The following is a 22920-nucleotide window of genomic DNA, read 5'->3' as shown; positions in this document are numbered from 1 at the left end:
GCTTGCGTACATATATTACATTATGTTGAAACAATATCTTCTAAAAAAGTGACATTTTCAAAGAAGGACAACCTACCCGTCGGAAATGGAACCGGAAGCTGTACCAAACAGACCTCCGTAACCAGAGATGTAGGGCGCTACAGGTGTATAACTCTGGTGCTCCTGGAACATGGGTGGAGTTCCTTGCGCAAATTGCGGTTGAGTTTGTTCGAATGGTGTTTTATATGTTTGGGGTTGGCCAAACTGTGGCTGGGTAAATGAGGATTTATATGGTGCTGTGGAGTATCCACCGGCTTGTTGCATCTCTGGGTATACGTATTCAAATTGCGATTGGGGAGCAGCTGTGGGCCGTGGACTACGTAGCGCCGTGTCTTGCGCATAGTTAGGGAACTGAGAAGCTCCTTTGGACTGTGCTGCGGTAGACGTAAATCCGAAATCCGTTGAATAGTGAGGTAATTCTTCCGGGTTTCTGTAAAACTGGCCTTCGACAGATTCGGGAGCTGTATTCTGACGTCCGGGATCGAAGCTGGAATATGCAGTAGGTTTCTGAACCGAAAACTGGGTCTGCTCAGCTGGAAAGCGTGCGCCACTTTTAGGAGATGCTGCTGAAGCCGGTGGAGCCTGCTGAAAATGAGGAGTCGGTGGCGCCTCATATTGTTGAGGAGGGGAATTCATCACGTGTTGCGCCTGATACTGGGTGATGTGTGGTTGCTGCCGCAATGGTGTATGTTGGTGGCGTAAAGCCGCTTGTTGGTTTGGCAATGTCTGATGTTGAAGGAGCAGCTGCGCACCTTGGTCAGATTGCGGGACAGGTGCCTGTGGTAGGTTCGCGAATCCCTGAACAGTCTGAGAAGGAATGGCGCCTGATGGTTGCTCTGCTGAGAGCATTCGATCATACTCAGATACTTCGCCCTTCACTGGTTTAGGAGGATGTTTGTTTTTCTTACGATTTTTCTTCGGAACTTTTTGTCTATGAAACTCCGTCTGAACGGCAGGACCGATGTGGTTATGCGATGGCCGTAAAGCAACAAATGAAGGTTGAGGAACACGAACGTTTTCTGGCTTTATGTCTAGTTGGGTATTTGGTGGGAAGTTAGAAGTTGATTGCGCGGAGAAGGTGTTAGGAACAGAAGGAATTGAGGGAGGCCCCGCGGCATCCGTAATTGGAGGTAAAGATGGAGGTGTTGTGGGACGAAATTCTGACTGGGATCTTGAAGGATCTTCAAACACGGAAATAGCTGATGGAACATTTGGGAGTAGTACATGCGAATATAGAGGGGAAGTTGGGTTTGAATTCTGAGGTACATCATTATTAGTAAAAACGTTTTTGGTTTTCGTTGGGGCAGAAGTAGCAAACGAAGTCACCTCTTCGAGATCACTTACTGCGGGTTTCGTGGCTGCCGCATGGCTTATATGTTCGGGAGGAGCTGGTTGAACTTGGAGGACTGTTTGCAGTTCAGGCGTCATCAGTGGTCGTTGGGGTCGAACTTTATTTCTGGGGCTTGGTTTAGGCTCGTCTGGAATCGGTTCGAATCTTGCGGGCCTTGGACTAGTCGAAGGTCTCGGTTTTCTCTTTCTATGTGGCTTCTTTAGAGGGTTTTGCTTGTCGTCTGAAGACGAAGCCAAAGATGGCGCCGCAGTTGATGGCCGGGTGAGTTTTGTTCGAATCTTTGCGCGTTTTGATGTCGGGGTTAGCAATTTTTTAGGCTGCTCCGTTACCGGAGACAGAGTAGGTTTTTCAGTTGTCTCCATAGTTGCGTCGCTGCGGCGTTCAGCACTAAGCGGAGTAGTTGTCTCTAGGATCATGACCTTTTCCACGGTCTGAGACTCGGATGTGACAAGCTCAGGGAATTTATAGTTTTTTTTGATTCCGTATAACTGTTGATTGAGGTGGAAGTAACGGGGGGCTTCAAGACAAGTTTCTTTAGCCGTCTTGTCATAGTCGCAAATCATCAGCCTTTGATTAAACGTTGAATTGGGCGGACAGATGAACGAAAATCGCTTGCCTTCCTTTTTGCAGTAATGGAAAACCTCGCAACCAAATTGCAAGTCAGCATAATAGCCTTCGAGACGGCCAAAGCAGTCAAATGTTATATATGGAAGCAGTTTTTGCAAGGGATCCTCTTTAGGCCGCGCCATGAGAGGATCCGCGTCGGATCGATCTTCAAAACTTGATGTATCATTCTGCTTGTACTGACCCGCTTGTTGACTCTTGCTTTCGGTGTTCTGTAACCATTAAGCAAACAAATGTTACTGACAAATTAATGCTTGTCTAAGCCTAATGGTGCAACAGAATACTTGTATATCTATGAAACATACATTTGTAATACAATACACTGTACAAAAATCTGGCAAATGCTTCGGAGTTAACGTTAGGTACTGCCGTTAAGTGTTGCCTCAGCCTCCTGCCTTCCACCACGCAACGAAGTGCGTCAACGCCCAGTTTCGAACCCAAACAACCTGATGTGTTTCCTGAATTTGGAAATCTGGTGCAAATAGTTGATTTGTCGACTAGGCAAGACTAGACAAATACTTTGATTGTTCGATTAAGTTTGTTAAACTAAGAAAATGAATAGATATAAGACTGAGAAACGCATCGATTGTTTTTTTAGCTAGTAAATTAACATATCCTGCTGAAATACTTTAAACACCATGCGATTTTATTAGTTGATCTTCTCTGGAAATTCGAAATTGGCATTACTACAAAATGGCGGATAACCAAAAGGAACATCAATCACAACAAAAGAATACGATAGCGGGCGACTGCAAAAGGGCGTTGACATAACGACTGTCAGACTCCGTGTGACTAAATGACAATATATATAACCTTGACTTAGCGGTTTTAAACAGGATCTGGCGATGTATACCAGGTAATTTGCGAACATACTGAAGGTCCACATATCAATTAACCGGAGTAATCAGTTCTTCGTTCTAACTATTGTCATCAGTTATGATCTGCATCGAACGAAGGTCCTATTCGGTCATCCTTTTTATGTCGTTCCTTCAAAGAACTGTGTGGTTACGGATAACATCGTTACATCATTATTGGATAAGGTAGAAAAAGGCCTATGGCCGACTACATCTATCTGACATGTTAAGACACCATAACCTGGATATTGATAAAGTGATATCTACTGAAGGGTAGCATTTTTTTGGTTATAACTGTAGTATCCAATTCAAAGCATTTAGCGTTGTCAAAGCTGTTCCGGGATAAGACAGCGGAATTCCAAGGAACACGTACACACACTGTGATATTGTATGACAGCTAGCCATATATTGTCGAGTGATGTTATGGTATGACAACAACTTGCCTTTTAGGATTTGGTGTCGTCCATGGATGATACCAAATGGAAAATTCTTGTATACGTTAGCTGCGTGGTGCATACGGTCTTTGTGTAACCAACAGATAAAATTTACGAGGGACGGGTTGAAAGGGAATAGCAAGGATGCATTGTAAATAGATGTGACTAAAGACAGCCGAAAGATGGTGGGCTAAATTTTGCTACCGCCGTCGAATTCCCGAAATAAATTTGTTGTATCATGCATGTAGGTTTGTGACGCGCTACAACGTAAACTTGAAAGAGAGTGAGGGGCAGAAAAGGGGTGTTTACGTGATCTTTTCTAAGCGTAGCTGTTTTTTTAGTGAACTCAGCTCTCGCCCACTTCAGGCTCAAGCATCCCACATATGACTATACTAGAAAGTAACTTTAGAAAGTAAGTTACGTTGAAGTTCTTTAGAAATTTAGTCTAAAGGCGATAAAACAGAGTGATCCTGGGTGATCTCCATTGTTAGTTTTATGAAAAAAAAAAAGGTTTAATCTCAATTATTTGAGCTTACGGTAAGAACACTACGATCAGAACGAGCCATAATAACAATTACACCTTTTCACCTCTGCTTCTGTGCTGCAATATTGCGCCTCCTCTAACTACACTATACAATAAGGACGATTATCCGCATTCTATCCGCGAATACGTAACAAGGAAGAGGGAACAAGATCAGTTGGGTTTTGAATGATACTTGGCCGAAAACTTTGAATTCAATAGAGCTTTATTGCCTGTACAGTTACTTAAATATTTATTTATGATGCATTGATACTAAGCCTGCTAAGGCAATGTCTTTGTACCGAAAGTTTTACCGAATTGAAACCATAGTATATAATATTTGTAGAAGTATGCTCAGCTACCGCCGTTCTTCAGCAGCTTGTCTTTTTTGATACTTCGTCCCTTAGTTATCTGCTGATAATTAAGCATCAGATCAGCGCTGTTAAAGCGCTATTACAATTTTGTTCGGATCATAACATTGGATTATCAATTCAGACTACAAAGATGTACGTACGTATAGCCGGCACTCTATCATTCACTAAAGCCAATGAGCTGCCGAAACAATTCGAGATGAGTATGACCCTATAGCTAAAAGTGCTTCTCAAAAGTGATCTTTCAAACCTAAATAGCCCCTTCGGTCTAAAGAATGCACTCTACTTAGCCTAAACTGTAGCTTTAAAAGAAGTCAAGTTACCAGATAAGGCCGTGACCTTGTCTAACGGTCAGCGTCTATTTAAATCACTTTCTATCTGTGGAGTCCTTATTATTCTCAAATAATTATCTTGTAATTATAAAACCCTCGTCACAATCAAACAAATTAGGAAAACGAACAGGATCACTTTTTGACGTTGGGGAAAATTTGGAGTAAAGCAATCGGTAAAAACTGTTCCTTATCGCCATACATCCCCACCTGGGCAACTCAAAGTTAGGATAAAATATTTTCTATCTAATCAGGTCGATAATAATATACTTGAAGGACAAAGAACAAGGAGGGCAATGAACTATAGCAAGTGGCTATAAGCAACTGTAAAATTAGATAAGGGAAGTAGCAAATGATTCTTTTGCGCGTAATAAACAGTGAATTTTTTTAATTTATCGAGTTGCTCAAGTCTATTTAAAATGCTCATCAGATCATGTGGGGACAGAGACATCTTATAAACAAGACAGAAGCAGACAATACGAAAAGCAGCAGCTATTATTTCTATGTAACACTGTGAGGTGACGGAATCAGAACTAATGGAGCAAGATTTCGAAGCCAGTAACATTGAAATCTCATATTTAACCCTTTAATTAACTTTATAAGACACGAAGACGTTCTTGTATAGAGTTATTGGCAATCTCTTTGCTGTCATCCTGAATTTAGAACATATGGAGAAGCATTAGTTTACGCTACTAGGAATGAAATCAATTTATTGGCACATTAGATCCTCCAATGGAAGCAAATCTGTTGTGAACGTCAAATTATGTGGAAAACATTTTCGGCTGTTTATAGAGCTCGGCCTACCGTTTAGTCGAGCCTATCTCGAAGGTATTATCACTGAAAGATACATTTATACTAATTATATATAACATTATAGTATGCAGTGAGTTTGAGTGTTAAAACCTGTGAGGCTAAGGGGCGATTGTCGTCCTGCTCCGATTCGTCGTCGTACTCTGCCGACGCAATCAGTTCCCTGTCACCGGTTGCCCGTTCTATCTGCAGTACCCAGACACCTGAAAGCATCACCAGTAATTTTGATATGATTTAAATGCGTGAATTACGAAAATGTATTATTGCCCTTTACAATTAAATAAATGGCAAGTCTCCAATAATCTGCTCAGAATATACATCTTCAAACGTTCCGCGCAGTAGATGAGCACGCCTTCTAGTTCCGCAAGGTAACACGTAGCTTCAAGTATATCACGACGATGACCTCTTGCGATTTTTCACTGTGATAAGTATTACAGGTAATGTCTACAATCGTGACGTGTGTATAAGGAGTCATGTATGGCAGCCTCGTGTAAACCGCCGATGTGTTATATAGTATGCACACTAAATGTTACTTTTTTTACTCTATTTTTTTCAAATAACAAACCTAAATGCGATCTCAATGCATTCAATTAACTTATGACATACGTTGTAATCCTTTGACAGAGAAGCATATATATACGTATATATTACCTTTATGTCATCTATAGTATTATATTTTTTATACAATAAATGTATGATATTTATAAAAACACTATTTCCCTTTTAATAAATACGTGAAAGGAACCTTCCTGCGGACCCCTAAGCCTGGAAACTACCAGCGAACACCGTAGTGTTTCAAAAAGAACTTCAAATAACGAAGAGCACAAAATACACTTAGTAGCCGCACAGTATAGAACACAACAAGTTAGCGGAAGAATCTACTTCACTCCAACCCATCGAACCTCATTTTTTTTTTATCACGGCTGATCTAACAGTCTAGCCATATTGAAGACGTGGCCTAGTCTATTGTATACAGGTAAAATAGCTATCGATTTGTATTCTGTTACCAGCTAATTGAAACATGTAAGCCTAATTTTTTTTTCATTAAAGCCCAGTTTTATATTGAACTCTCCGTAGACTACCAAGTACGTCGTGTTTGATTGCGATAAAAACAATTTGATATACTAGAACAAATCAGCTACTTTTATCTGCTAGTAAACTATATATTTATATTATATCGAGCCTATTCAACCTGATACTATGTCGAACCTCAGCTCAGCATTTGAATCCTGCAGTTAGATCAAATAGCCTATGAGTCAAGCGGTTATTAATCTCCAATAGTTCTAAAAAGCAGAGCTTCCTCGTACTGTTCTGAGCGTCCAGTGTAAAAAATAAGGCAAGCCTGCTTTTAACAGAATCAAAGGCATGCAGCCAAATTATAACTATGTAATAGCCAGTCTCACTCTCGAAGAGGTTTCCTTAACGTCTTACGCCATTTGCGCTCTGTGAATATGCGCTCAATATCACTTTTTTTAGATATAGCCCACTTTGGGGGTTTAGCCGAGGTAACCCTATAGTACTGGGGGTTTTTCTAAAAAACGACGTAATAATCATACAAGTAACCCTCTCTAATAACTTACTCTAGTGGCGATTTTTTTCAGTCGGCATTGTTGTTACAAGACCTGATTCATTCATCGAGAAATCAATATAACTACTTACACACACATTTATGGTGATGATTCGTTTGAAATTATTAATAATTTAACTATTATAGTCTGATATAAAAGGATATCAAAAACAGCATTCTCATTTAAAGCAAAAGAGTAACTAATAATCTATGTTTTTTTTTATTTCTTAGGTGCTTTCTACCCTGAAGTTATGATCCAGTGACAAATAGTACTTACATATAACGGCCAATACGAATGCCGAAGGAACTGCGCAGACCTTCATTTTGGTCCGCGCCCGGACCTCTCTTGTGCGAGTGTTAACTATCGACTATAGATTTTACTCCTCCATTACGACCACCTGTTTAACACACCACAATACATACTTGTTAATAACGCCTCAAAAACAGTTCTTCATGGCCATGTGATTTTTCTATGAAGTCATTAACACAATCTGCAACCATCATGCCTAAGATATCTGCCTATTTTTTCGATGTTCCGAACTAGGTCCTATATATATTACACAGGTGAATACGGCAAGCTATAACTGAGTAACTTTAAAACCATGCTCCGCTAACAACTAAAATTTGACTGCTAAAACACGGTCACCTAGAATCCTGTTAGAGAAGATTGCCTGCGTTTCCTTTAGTAGCAATAAGCTCAGAAGAAAAACACTTTTTAACTTAAGGATCAACGTTCAGTTATTAAGTGTTTGTTTCGTTAAAATCGCGTTAAAAGTGCGGAAATTTATCGGAGATTGATAAAGACGTTAGGCAGGGGGACCTTACGCAAACGTATAATACATAAATGGTGCAAACGCTTAAAAGACGAAAATTGGAGCATTGAAAATTAGTGATAAGATAATTAAACATCGGAATCCGAAGGACAAGAGCGCATTGCCGTAGTCGAGCAAGCTATTCACGAAACGAAACTGGAGTCTAAGGGTTTCGTCGGTAACAACTGTCATTTCACATGTTATAGAATCATAACCCAAATACTGAAAATGCAAAAACTAGGTGAAAAGTAGGTTTCCCGTGATTTAGCATCGAGTCAGTTGGGGATGCGTCTGGTATATTCCAAAACCGCGTGAAGCGTACGTCCCCCACAGACGAGCCATAACTCAACCTACGCCGCTAACTAGGAAGGAGCCAGACAAGAAAACGGTGTTGCCCTCAAGAGAACCCGAATTCGGTGGCAGTATTGGGTGGGTTCGCGCACACAGTGACGGTAATACTGGCAATCGACATCAGGGGCATCTGCATAAGATAACTGCCGAGAACGATACTCGCTCACCATCTCAAGTATTTTACAAGATCCATTGACCATTGGAACCACAATCGAAGGCACGCAGTCTGGTTACTTGATGACAACGTCACATCTATTTGCCATGCCGGAATTATTTTCTGGATTGAAAAAAAACATATACAACATTGGCTATAACTCGCCCTAGCTTAAATCTATGCGATTATGGGGCCTTCCGAGCCCTACAAAGAAGAACTAGCGGACAAATGTATTTCACGATAGATATACTGTAGATGGAGAAACTATATGTGGGAACGCGAGTGGTAGCTGTATGGTTGCCTAGAGGAACGCTGGGATAAATGTGTAAAAGATGATGGACACCGTCTATAAGGCATATTAAAGAATCATCATAACTAATTCAACAAAAAGTTATTCCATTTCAAAGCTTACTGTGTTCTTTTGTCACATCCTAATATATATATAAAGGCTTTCGTGTGAAGGAACTGAGATCTACTTTTGCTAGGGCAAATCATTTCATAAAGGGAAATTCATTTACCTGTTACTTAAAAATTGCAATTTTGAGGTGAAAGCAGTTAAAAATTTTTGCCGTAATCGGCTCCCACGCCGATCCTAAAAATGATCTCCTAAGGCGAAGATTCTCGTATATTTTGTGCCAGTTTTGCTGTATGAAGTCCCTACTATCCAATCATAACTTGCTTCTTTGAAGCTCTTACAAAACTTTCAGGATAAGTTTCAGTTCTAGGATCTGGCTACTCAAAAATCGTCAAAAACACGATAGGGGATATATTATATTGTATCTCGAGGAGTATCTATTTTACGAATTTAAATGTTTTCACTTTGTAAGTGACAGCATCTAGGTAAACACATAAGGACTTGACTTGTTTTCCATATTAACCATATGTTAAAGCTACCAGTTGTTACCAGTAGACCGAGTTGTGGAAATCTTGTCTCATCATTTCTGTGGTCGTCATATGTATTGAAATAAACTTCTTCACGGAACGTCCTCAACTTGCTTATTTTGAGCTATTGTTCCAGTCAGTTTTTCGACCGAAATGGTCTTTTTTTAGCACCTCAATAGAGATAATCAAAAGGATTTAGGATAAAATACATGTGACTCAAGTCAACACGAAATTGAGTCGGGCTCTTTGTTCAAAAACTACTTACAAGAAGAAAACAAGATGAAATACAGACATTTCACGTTCCCAAGTGCCTACGAACATATAGAATTCAAGGTGAAGAACTAGCTGGGTGAACGTGAAGCTAGAAGACTTTTCCCTTATAAATAATTAGTGAAGCCACGCCATTGAATTTTGATTGTTTCGATCATTGATTGTTTCGAAGTATATGCGTTGGTCTGCTTGAGAATCTTCATATGCATACGCCTTAAATTCACCTAAAAAGTGCACGCATATGGGCAAGGAAAACGGTGGAAGACTGTCAAAGAGATATAGTTCACGTTTTGTTCTTTTATTACTCCATAAAAATTATTTACTTCCTCATTTTCGGTTTGGCAAAAATAATATAGCAGGGTTCACAAATTAAATAGGGTCGTTATAATATCTAAAGAGAACATACCGGCACCAAAAATGGCTTTCTTGCACAGCTTTTTTTTTTTTTTTTATTTTTGTAATTTTAACGTTATCCGAATTATAATAGAGAACGAAAACAATCTATCGTACCGTAACGATCCCACAAAATCGATTGCTTATAATAATTAAGATAAACAGTGCATAAATCTACTGATACATCATAAATTCCATCTGAAAACAAGAGGTGACCTTGCTTCAAAGGTAAATCATGAAAACATACACCAAAAACGTGTCTTACAGCTATCGCTGTCGTATTCATTGGATTAGAGAAGCTTTTTTTAGATCTCTAATAATGCGTCTCGCCAAATCAATATAGACGGCTGTCACAAAACAGATAACCGCTCACGGATCGTCAGCTGATAACAAATGCGACTCTTGGTTTATTTGTGATTTTGTCGCTTAACATCCAACAGAGCCATATTGAGAGACAAAGGTGAACGTGTACGACTGCTTCAACTGGATCCGGTAAGCTTCGAAGTCAGCTTGAGGGTAGTATCCGGCAGAAAACAAAAATTTTAAAAATAATTGAGTATAGAATACTTTGAACGGTCTTTTTTGTGTACGCTATTGGAATGACAGCTATTGTTCAAACAGATGTATGAAGAAAGTTCCAAGTTATTTGTGTGTGAGGGGAAAGCAAAAACAACTATAGGAACAATATGTTCCTGCGTCTGTGTAAACTTAGAAAAACAGTCGATGCTTATTTACTACTATAATTAGTATCTTGTTCATTTATTATTAACTTTGAAAACGATTTGCGAATCTCATGAGTAACGCTATCTGTATCTCGCAATGAAAGTGTATTCTAGTTAATAGTCCTCGTAATAAAATAGATAACTTAGAACGTGGTAGGCTTATAGCTATGAACAGATAAAATTTCTAGTTACAAGGAGAAAAGTTTTTGCCAGTGTGAGCAATCCCTACTTTAATTATAAACCGATATATTTTAAACTAAACTCTACTGAGGCATACTTACAGTCAAACAAAGATGACTATATAAGCACAAATAAACGAACATAGAAAAATACAAAAAAGTACAACGTAAGTACAAAATCGTTTCCGTGTACGTTCACAAAACGGAATATTAACGTCGATTGGTCGCGCCTTCACTTACTTGGCAAAGCTATATGAATTCCCGTGTATGCGACCTTTCTCTGAGACTTTATATATCTAGCACCACCATAACTCTAGTTATCTGACTGTACAGTATAATTAATTATTATCATTATTATTATTTAAAAAGCGCCAGTGCCGATCAAGATATTAAGTGTCTCTTATAGTAATTGGGGCAATATTTTGCGAACGTTAATTTGATAAAGCCCGAGCTGCTATCGGGCGGCATACGTTTCCACCTTCCTAACAGCGTCGACGCACCTGAGAGCCGACTGGCTGGGATGCCTGTTTGGCACGGCCTGATGTTTGTGTGCCCCATTTGGATAGGGCCGCAACTGTGGCGACGTCGAAAAATAAATACAAAAAAAAAGCAGACGCCAAATGGCTAACCACACCCCGGTAATAGTAGAGAAATCTGCCTGTACTTTTGCATTTAGTAAAGATGCTTCCGCAGAGACAGAGAGATAATAATCGCAAGCCAGCCAATAAGTAACACCTGCTTAGAGCAAATAGACAGACGGATGAATCAACAGGACAAGGACTTTCTGAGGCTTATAAACATGCGATGATAACTTGGAAATCATTCTACAAAAACGATAAATCCCTGCTTTTATGGGCAATAAATCACATAGCTAGACGTATATAGATATATTTTTAGCGTTAAGATAAGTTATGATAGCGTATCACCACCTGCATACCTCGTAATAAACCAATAAGGCTGGACTTAGCAGTTGTTAGCGATGGCAAGCTGCTGGCAGCAAAGCCCGTTAACAAGTAAGTAAAATGTAAAATTACTTGACACTTAATAAGTGTTTGTTTATCATTAGTCAGCTTGCCAGTTAAACGGACGATTTTTTTCGAGAAAGATTGTAAAGTTATAATCATTTATCCTTTGTTTATGAGTCATTGTATTGAACTAACAGGAACATGGTTAAATTCACGGGTCAAACCAAGCGAAACAGTTAACTACGGTCGAAATCGAGTCATAAGGATCGCTACTGCAGAATATATATTAAAACAACTGTAGAGGCATCGTCGTAATTATGGCACACAGATATATATATATATATAGAGTTGAGTTGCTCAGTCTAACGTAACGGCTTGCAGACACGGAAATATAAAATTAACAGCTCGAGCTTCGGTCAATGGTCAACTACTATCTTCGTTCAAACATTCTTCACTCTGTAGCCTGGTAGCTACTGAAGATAGACTACAATGATGCGGTGAGAACATTAGAAAGTTAGTTGTCTTATCCGTACTCGCAGTAGCAGTACGTATTCTTCAGCTGCGCGCATTCAGCTCATCAAGATTAATTCTTCAAGAGTACATATGAGACTCTATTGGAGGCATTTTACGCTACAGGTATAAAGGCTGTTGATCACGAGGTCCTCCATTGGCATAAAGATAGTGTTTCGATAGCCAGTTTAGAGCTCCACTCTAACACGTAACAGGTGCCAATAAAAAATTTCAAAAAAAACATTTCAAACAATAAATTAATTTCATTGTTTTTCGACTGGAAGCTAATTGATGGCACCCCTGGCGACCTCAATGCGCATGTTTAATAAAAACGTCGCCCATAAATCGAACTTGTTTCCTACGGACCCGGGCTTAATCGAAGTTATCTAATTCGTTACTTTTCTATGTTAGCCATACTATCATCATTTTTTGTATGGTTTTCGTAGAAAATGAAATTCTGTTAAAAAATAGATTTATCATAATATATTGGCAAACACCGAGTAAAAGACAGCATAACGTTTCACCCTGTTATTTAATATCCACATCACGCAGACGCGGTAGTTTCGATTTTGCTGTGTTTTAATTTAACTACAACGAACCATAGGGAGTTTTACCGCACACTATACGTATATATATCGAACTCGGTGGTATGATTACTTTTATCTACATTATGACTATAGCTTGCAAATGATTTATACGTTGGGTCTCTTCTCTGGAACGATGGAGACGGAGGCGATTGTGGCGTCTCCGCCTCCGCCTCCGCCGTTGGGAAATGAACTGACAGAGACGTAATGAGCCCTCAGTTTCTGAGTTTTGGCAATTGCTACCCAGTACTGAAGCATCCGTGCGGTTTTGGGTCTTGATTAGTTTCTTATGCCTTGGTTAAGTGAGTCTTTTCCAGATCTGTCACCCTAAACCGTAGCCTTACCTCAGAGCCTGTTCTCTTCGCGGTTTTCATTTCCCTGAATAGCTTCTTTATATGCTTTGCTTTTGTCGTATTGTTTTCACTATCTTATGAGAAGAAATTGAGTAAAGGAATCGCGCACGCCTACACTTGTCGACTCAAACCGATGCCGCTGGTGGATAGAACGACATGAAATCCTATGGACCTTCACTCAAGAGCGCGAACGCGCAAAAACGCGAGCTTACACGATCTTAGCAGCGGTGGCGTTACTAATATCTGCACACAGACCGGATTCGGTTCGACCATGGGACTAATACTGTTACCGAAACCAAAACACAGAGACATAACATTTCCCAGACACCCAACACACGCCGCATACATTACCCGGCACTTGCGCAAGAGTCACGATATCATCGTAGCATAATTTACGTGATTTAGCTAGTTCATGGGCAGTTCTCCCATTTCTTCCCATTTCCCACTGCTTCTGCGGCTGCTGCCGCCGCCACTGTACCAGTAACCATCCCTCATACGTGGTCGTCATCGTTCTGCTTCCGTCTTGCAGAGCGTCTGCGCCCTGACAGCGGGGTGCTGATAGTGGCGAACGTCGGAAGAGAGAAGACTTCGAAGAAAAAGGGCTAGAAGAAGAACCACCAGTTAGAACGGCAGCAATAACAACAATGGTAACAGTGTCGGCGGTAACAACGAGCATCAACGATAAAAACGTCGAAAACCAACAGATACACACAAGCGAACGCCCTCATTAGAAACTCATACACCGACACTTTGCGTCTTCTGCCAAGAACGAAATTAATGTCTGTTAGCTTTCCTTGACCGTTTGCGTTCGCGTCAACGTGGCCCAGGCTCAAATGAAAGGGAACTGCACGAGGGCTAACAAAACCAAGACCATGAACAATCAGCAAAAACAAAAATGATGCAGAATGAAGAAAAAATAGACTAAAGTAAAAACCCAGCGTGGGGAATTACAGAGCAATCATTTCAATCCATCGTGCGTTCGCTCCCTACGCGATGATGACTAGAGTGATCCACGTGAAATCAGATAGGGAACGAATTAATAGCTCTACTAGGTTTAGTTCACTGCTGTTTTAACTAACCAAGTGTTTATATATAGTTATTTCCCAAGAACAGGTAGTAATCGTAGCGGCAGTAGCGGTGTTCGCGTCTATATCTTTGACAACGGATGGGCGAATGAGCTGTTTCAAAGGAAATGAATCTCTAAAAGAGCGATTGGTTCGTCAGTAGCATGGCATTCATTATCTTCCGCCCCACTCCCTCGTCTAGTTTTTTTATCTCTTGTAATCTTATTGCATCATTCTCGTTGGAATGCCGGCTACCCAGCGAAGTAAATAGCTGTATCCATGATCATAAGGATTATAGCAAGAAGAGAGTAACGATCAATATAATAAGGCAAAGTAACTTCTATCAAAAATTTTTTGGGCGGTGCTGTACATTAAAACAGTTATATGAACGCTTTGTGTAACATGTACTGAGTACAAATGTTTGTTTCGAACAGAAGTTTGACTTGAAAAAGTTGATTGCCAATATATCGTTACAAAAAACGTTTATACTTTCTCTTCCGCGCAGTTACTCCAACGTTATGGTGGATGTGGAAGTCAAAACACCGGGCTTATAAAGGAACAGGGTAGGTCATCTCTTCGAACAAATCGTCATCGGCAGAAAGGACAAACTGAAACAATTTCTCGAGAACTATGTCATGCAGGCCAGGCGTCATTCAACCTGTTGGCCTGCGGCTGTCGGCATCTTTGGTAACTTCGAAGCACCCCAACTTTTAAATCCAAAAAAGGCCTTTTCAGCTACGGCGCCATGATATCGTTCGAAACAAAGCAAAATAGTATCCTGGGGTCACATGCGCTCGCAGCCCCTGCGAATGACTTTTCCAGAAATATAACGATGTACGAGGAACAAGTGTTAAGTGAAAGTAAGCCTAATTCAGAATTGCCCCGCCGTGGGGCCCGAGAGAAAGTAGAGCTGTTTGCGTGCTTTCTTTCTCCACGTAATTGACAGAATCCTTGATAGACTTTTTTGTAACTTTTTTTTGTAAACAGGAATGACATTCGCGACAGTTTCAGCCGTTGGGATCAGCTGTGAACAGAAATAGCTGCGGACATCTTTGTGCAAAGAACTACACTCACCAACGGACCATCACCGCCACAGTCGTGAGCAGTTGTCATGATTTAAAGGACTAGTTGTTACGTGTTTACCCAAATCCTCTTTTTGTGTCGCTTTTAGCGTCCCAGCGTCTAAGTAGAATCCGTCTTTCGTAGTGTCGTCTATCGGTATCAAAGCGTGTACGTCTCGCAAGAAGCGGCTGTCTACGCAAGGCCGTCATTCTAAAGGTGCCCTGATAATTTCACCGCGTCATTCACTATTTACCGGACTGTTCTTACGAATGAACTTCATAGAAGATACGCCGCTGAACGCTGTCGGTACTGGGGAAGCAGAACCTGCAAAAACGAAAATCTCTAACAGGCATCACTGGCAACTTCGACGACAGCATCAACTATCAGCGATGGCGGCGGTAATCATTTTAGAGCAGCGGAGACTTGATAGAAGGCATATGCGAATGTACGAGTCCGTTTGCGTGATATAACTTTGTGGCCTGTCGTGGCAGCCGGTGCCAGCACGTCAAAACGATATGTCAAGCTGAATAGCGGTACTGATCTTGCCGGCTCAGTTGCTCGACGCTCGTTTCGTTACAGGTATAGAAAGAAACAAATGTCATTGCAATACCGCTTATCCTGTAGTTCGTTTCTATTTTGTTCTGATGACTGCAATGACATCGTCACAATTTAGGTAAGCTTTTCATGTATGTTTCATTGTTTTACGTTTCTTCTAGTACCTTCTGACGGCCTTTTTCTCTCCCGTTTTAACAACGAAGTCACTGGTCTACATCAATCGCCCTCGTACGCTCGTAGCCGGCATGTCCATGTGCGTGTGTGTGACTATATAAGTCCGTGTATCCGTCTTCTACGCAAATCGATGCACCGTTTTCAGTTACGAGCCCTTTGTGCCTGTTTCTTGCTGCTTTATTCAATCAGACGACGATTTTTCTTGTTCACAACCTACGTGCACCATGCCATGCGTGGCCCCAAGATAGCAATACCGGCAGAATAGATCTGTTCGCTACGACAGCCGATCTTCGTCAGAGGACCCAACTTATATGATCAGTCTGCTGGTGGCGATCGCTGCCAATCACCTCTAACTATTAAGGTAGCAATCTCGCTAGGGATTGACTTCTCGCACGTTGAACGGGGCTATTTAATAAAGTTATCATCGTCATGAGGCTTTGCCGAAACGGCGCTAAAGAGAAGAACAAACCCGACCGAATTCCTGTATGTTCTGCACCACTATCCTGGACGCGTTTGCGACAGCAGGTACATTCGTAAACAAATAGACGAAAACACAAATAAGCAAACGTATGGGTATTATTTGTGTTCTGCTGCTGAAAAGCCACTGGGCAATTACATATCAATTCAAATAACTGCAGCAGCAGCAGCAGCAGTAGTAGCAATAACAACAACAACGTATCATACAATCAACACCTGCTTTGAATAAGGAATTGTAATAATATTGTATGTGTACGTATGTATACACATATACAAATTGATACATATTTATACCGTCTATGTGTGTGTCTTCTCGAAAAAGGCTGCAACGTCGAGGTGCCATAATGTCAGCCTCACATTGCGGTTCTCCACTCAGAGACACGGCCATTCGATCATATGATTTGTAGTTCCAAACATCAACAATTGCCCCCTTTTTTTGTTGCTTGTTTCATTATTTTTTCTCACAAGATACCTTGATTCTCGTCGCAATCAACGATAGCCCATAAACAATATTATATTAGGACAACATTTCAACAAATGAGATAACTACCAAACGCATACACACACGTATCTCAGATAGTTGGCGGGATTGATAAACGCCTGAGACGTTGCGGTATTCATTCAAGAAGAAGCAATATCGTACACACGTAATGAGAGCTGAGTATGACCATTTGTTTAGGCACTCAATCATCAACGATTGCAGATACCGTTGGCCAGTTGATTTCGGTTGCTAGCGCAGTCTTCCCTGTTTCTCCGTTTGGTTGCTCCGTTTCCGTCATTCCTATGTAGTAGTGCTGTGCTATACAAGCGGACTTTTCCGGATTATATTACGTCTCAGTGTTTGACGTCTGCTGGAAAAATAGAAGAAAAACAATTTCGCTCGTTTTCGCGTCAGTTGGTCAAAGCTAGGTAGGTCCGCTATACGTTCCACTAGCGAGACGTCGGAAAACCGAGGCTGGCCTTAAGTGACTCGGTCTCTCTGGGAAGGGTTGGGAAAATGTAAGATGGCGCAAGGATGAAGTGGGCTTGCTTTCACGACGAACAGATGTTTGTTTATCATTTCATTCAATTTACTTCCGGCCAAGCGATATGATCGCGGCTTCCTTGATCATCTCTGCCCAGATGTGATGCTTCATACGAGTTCTGCTGTCTGACCTACTCACTGACAAGTCGCTTTGTCTACTGCTTGTAATGCGATCATCGTTACGTTTGTTCTTTCTTTATGTTGTAACGTGTTGTGCCAAATGCGCACAGAAACAGCCCCTGCCACAGACTGTCTTCTCCCCCGCTAGCTTATGATGGTTCACGAGCGATGCGCTTAAAAAGTGAGCAAACAGATCTCGATGAGGTCTTTTTACATTCACACAGCGCAAGCGATTGGCCAAGTGGCCTCCACCGAATATCGGTGACTGAGTAACAACTTACTTTGCTCCCTTCTCTTGCTTATCACGAGGAGTAGACTAAGTGCTTTTTCGGCAAAATCTTGTGCCCGTCATAGCCTAGGCGATCACAATCTTGTTTACTAATATTAGGCGTCTTATACAACATCGGCTGAAATTCACACGAATTGCGCTTTATCGCCACATTAAAAATGTGTTAAGCTAAAATCATGGTATATTTCAATGGCCACACGATCTGATGTAGCCAAAGTCCATGAGTTTTATTAGTTTGTCTCAGATCTGAAACCTCGATAACTTCTGAAATATCTCTCTGAAATTAATGATGATAATAATAATAATCGCTTCTATAGTATACTGCGTGAACTAGCTTGGTTAACTATGGCAATGATAGAAACGCAATTTTGAATTCGTAGTTTATTTATTTCATTCAATATTCCATTGTGCCTGCTGGTAACGTATAATAAACTGTAATATATAAATAAGACAAAAGATAATACCAAATAGCTTCACTTGAATAGTAGTTGATCGCTACATTTAGGCTTGCGTCGCATTTCCCTGCTCTCGTACGTTCCGTCCGCCATTCATCGACGATATAAAGCGGCATGATTTGGCTTTTTCTTTCAATTCTTTTACGCTTTGTGCTTCTCACCTGCTGATTCCGTTTTATTTTCTCATTGTTCGTGGGTCGTTTATGTACCAAACACAAGCCCCATAGGCGGCAGGAACAAGAGAACGCACTTATTTGCGAGCGAACGGTAAATAACGGCGGCATAAACCTTCGTTTATACCGCAGTCATTTGAACCATCTTCGCAGCATCCGCGTCAGCGACCGGTGTCGCCTTGCCCGTTTCTGTGACTTCCGTCCTCTAGGAGTCCCGACAGTCATTGTTCGCAAATGCGCGAGTCTGGGTCTCATTGAGACGTAAAAACGAGCCAATCTGCAAAGTTTGTAGCGGTTGCGGTGGTAATGATCGATCGTTACTAGCCAATTTGAAACAAATCTATTCAAAGGTCTCTCGTAAGCGGTAGCAACAGCGGCAGAGCACTAAGTCGACCAGTTTTTGCTGAAATTTTCAATGAGGAACCGTCGCATGTTCCCATCAGCGCTAAAGATGACACCAAGGTAATGGGGCCAGCAGCGATGATGGCTCTTTCCTGAAAACTAGCTGATCAAACAGCTCACGTGACAGCGTTCGATTTCGTTTCTTTCGCATGACAAACTCCATGCATAAATTTCGTTGCACGACGCTAAGCAACAGTAACCCACGCATGCACTCATCGTACATAATGTATCCATGTGAGCAGTAATAGGGGGTGGGTTTTGGGCGTGGAGAAAGTTGGCTGCAGCAATGCCAAGGAAAAGTGGCCGACTAACGCGGAGACGTAAGGAAAGAGATAGATTTTCCACGTAGCAGAGAGCGGCGCCGGTACATAATCTCTTTCGGCTTAAATTCAATTTCCATCGAGTTGAATAATTACTTTATTCCGGGCGACATTTTATTGGCGACGGGGGCGACGCTACCCTCAATGTCATGCTCGTCAATCTGAATAACGATCACTGTTTAAAAATCACTCACCGTGGCCAATAGGAGTCCCCTAAATGTAGCATGCAAAATGACGATGGAGTGTTCAACGCGCACGGGATTTTGGGGACAAAATAGAAGGTTTATGGAGCAGCGTTCATGGAACTGTTATAGAATATATATACACGAGTATAGCTGAAACAATTAGAGTAAAAATTAGGGTGATTTAATTTTAATCAAAATAATTTGCATATGTTATTAGGGCTAGAAAGTAAATATATGCGTACACAATTACATAGCATACCTACTATTGTACGGCCGAAATCAGCAGGTATCAACGTATACCAAACCGATGAATGTTTTTAGTTGACTTATCCACATGTTTCCGTGTGCTATGCACTTTGGTATATCTAATGCCTTTCAAAATTAAAAAAGATCCTTTAAATCGGGTTTCTAAGTGAGACACAAGGTTTTATGTCATCAGATTACCCACTTACTTCTCTATTGCCTTGTCGAAGTAATTTAAAACATTGATAGTGTTTCATAGATGATTCAATCAGCGCTACAGACTGACCATTATAATCATCTTTACAAGCCATTTAGAATTCGTACTACCGCGACGTCCCTCGACAATAAAGAAGGAAAGAAGTGACTTCATTGGCCTCGTTGAAACTATCGGCCTAGCTCAAATGAGTGTCTATATAGATTTGTTTCTTCCAGATTTAACATAGATTTATCTTGAATGTTCGAGTTGGGTCGGTCCGTTGCGAAGATGATTATCTTACGTTTTCTAAATTGATATGGTCAACATTATAGTAGTTATTGGCAAGTAAAAGTCTGTAACCCTACAGACTGGAATGCACTCTGTCGTATGAAGTGTAAATCCAAGTTTGACTCACGGTAGAGTAAGATGAACTGGAGAAGAAATAGAAGTTCCTTTGAAGGTAGCATAGGCTAAAAAGGAAGTTGATACTGAGAAATCTCCACAGAAAAGTCCGTTTGGACCGGGTAAAGATATGAGTAAAATACATAATTGCAATTTGTTTGTATAGTTTTGCTCACACAGATATTTATATCTAATAAACATCTTTTTTTTATGTAAAAAAAAGAGTCTTATCCCTAACAAACAAAAATAACGTTCTTGAAACCGTTGCAAACTACTACTTTTGCTGTTTTGTTAGATATGACAATTTACTGCATACAGCTTGTTTTATGGACTGCGGATTGCCCAGCGGAAACAAGTTAATCAGCTAAACCATGTAATATTACATAATTAAATAATTAACTTTCTGACTGTAACTGAGTGGAATACAGATTACTTAAATGTCTACCGCACGTTATCGAATTTTCCCGCGTTCAAACTGGGCAGTATAGGCATTTATTAGCTTAACTCAACTGAAATATATATAAACATACGCATGTTTGTTATTAAATACATTTAATTTTACTTAGGGCAAACTTAATAACCTCTTCCACAATACAATTCGCGATACAATACAAACTAAGCACACTTTGTCACGCAATACAATTTCCATAAAAAATATATATTTAATGATTATATAAGCGCGAATGATGTTGGTGGTCGTCGAGATGTTTGTGAACGAGTACGGCGTTGTCTTCCAAGACGGAAAATGAAAAAGGGGCGTCTACCGTCGATTTTTACATTACGCCCTATGGGGAAAAAGCAAAATTTTTACTAAAAACGAAAAACAACATGGTTAATCGGCTCTATGTTCCGTGAAAATGTTTTCGGGATGGAGCTCTAGCGACCCACAAAAGATCAGCTCAATTCGCCCCAATGAGAGATCATTTTGGGACGGCCAGACCTGCGAACCTAGAAAACTTCTAGAAAGTAGGAACTAGTTCGAAATTAGGAGGTAGTACAAATGGATACAGGTCTATATAGAAATCAAACAATGACGTATTTACTGCAGAGTCGCTAAATATGATAACAAACATATTTAGTCTAAACATATCACTCGTTACCGACGCAGACCACCTTGTCATAGCTGTGGCAATAACTTAACATGGTATCAGAAAAGCTTATTATATTCAAATTATCCAATCTTATTTTAACAATATTTATATTTCAGCGCAGCTCAAACCTCTCTGGGAGTGGTTTTATAGATGGGGTAAAAGACAGACCCCGACAGTCTGTATAGTTTTATACTTAGGTCAGTCACAATCAACTGAGCAAGCTAATGACCTTAACAATAGGTTGACAGAACAACGTGTATATTTTTAGGTAGAAATGATAGCAAATAACGGACAAACATAGATATATTTCTTTGTAGAAAAAAGACCGCAGTTCCCATAGGCGTGGTGAATAATAATGATAATAATACGGTTGTTGTTATCGCTGGACAATGGCGGTTACGGCTAAATTATCGTTGCAATGTTCACTCTACCGCTACAGATAGACTATGTTTTCTGCTGCTGAAGGAAGCGATCATCACTCTACGCCCTGGCGCTGAAGGATCAGGGCTCGGCCTTGCAACGGATGTCCAACTTCTAGCTAATACCTTGCTCGTTTTGTGAGGTTCAAAGCGTATCCGCTTGAGTCTGACGCTGTAGCCGCTATCCAGCTAATCAATTGACGACGCCGACGTCAAACAACTGGCCTGATACCCCCACAATCCGAAAGAGTTCATTGTGCCAGCAGCAGCGGTAGCCGACGCAGCAGCAGCGAATAATGTACACCAGTCTCCGTAGAAACAACTTAATTCCAACATGAACTAGATGAGATGCTGTTGACCCAGTCACGCGTGGCGCTGCTGCTGCAGTTTTTGGGCTCAGATGGGTATATTAGTGCTATTGCTGTTACCATCACCAACGCCGCCCCCTATACCTTGTCGCTGCCTTCTTCTGACAACAACAATAGAGGCTCAATGAAGAAATGCGCCCATCTGAGAATCAATACAACACCGTGTGCCATCCCGAAAGCCAATAAATAGCCTAAACTATCACAGCGATTATTTTCATATTCACTGACTCTCATGGGAATAAAGGAAACTCCACTTTTATTCACTTGAAATAGCAATCACAGCAGAATTATGAGTAGCACCGCTGATACCGACACGTCAGCGGCAGGAGCCGCATCGACGGAACTTCGCCAGTTTCCTGGGTCCACTTCTTGGGTTCTCAACCCTCTTCTGGTCTTATCCTAAAGCGTACGTTGTCAATGACAATAATTGCAAGATACACCATCATACCACTTGTATATTTGAAATTCCCTCTTACGCTTAGGTCAACAAGACGCGAACCTTCGGCGATTTTTGTTTGTTACATTAGTCAGAGAGTTGCAACGGGTCTTCCCATGCCTTCGCAGAGTTCCCTCACGAAGTAACAACACATCGACATATCCTGCCTCAGACACGTTAACGTGGCAATTAAAACAGACAAATTGATGTACAGCTAGTAGAGGACACCAGTAAGGGGACGGTGCGTTATCTACTTAGAGTTACAGGATATATGGGTTAGAAAAATCTATTGCTTATTGTAGTCTCGACTGACTATCTTAGGACGTTAGTAAATATACTTTTCTGCTTTGTTCTGACGAGCGTTTCCTGATAGCTCTAGTTCACAAAGTAG

The 22920-nt window shown here is 40.8% G+C and overlaps 1 protein-coding gene across 6 annotated transcripts in view; it reads right to left on the bottom strand.

Moving 5' to 3' along the window:
* The window catches only part of LOC111245106 (uncharacterized), a 44809-nt gene that overhangs the window by 4127 nt on the left and 17762 nt on the right, over nucleotides 1-22920 (bottom strand). For 2 of the 6 annotated variants that reach the window (XM_022792971.2, XM_086979607.1), the window contains exons 1-4: nucleotides 13066-13484; nucleotides 7177-7297; nucleotides 5426-5535; nucleotides 77-2226 (exon numbers count right to left, since the gene is read on the bottom strand). In XM_022792971.2, coding sequence (XP_022648706.1) covers nucleotides 77-2226; nucleotides 5426-5535; nucleotides 7177-7222 — 2306 coding nt within the window. In that variant the 5' untranslated portion in view covers nucleotides 7223-7297; nucleotides 13066-13484. Of the gene's footprint in view, nucleotides 1-76; nucleotides 2227-5425; nucleotides 5536-7176; nucleotides 7298-13065; nucleotides 13485-14153; nucleotides 14252-22920 lie in introns of those variants that run through there. The other 4 variants (XM_022792970.2, XM_086979604.1, XM_086979608.1 and 1 more) reach the window with 3 other exon arrangements.

The sequence above is a fragment of the Varroa destructor genome, unplaced genomic scaffold (assembly GCF_002443255.2).
Source record: "Varroa destructor unplaced genomic scaffold, Vdes_3.0 BEIS01000002.1, whole genome shotgun sequence".
NCBI classification, from domain to species: Eukaryota; Metazoa; Arthropoda; class Arachnida; order Mesostigmata; family Varroidae; genus Varroa; species Varroa destructor.
The sequence above is the reverse complement of the archived record's forward strand: the minus strand, read 5'-3'. Positions and strand labels throughout refer to the sequence as shown.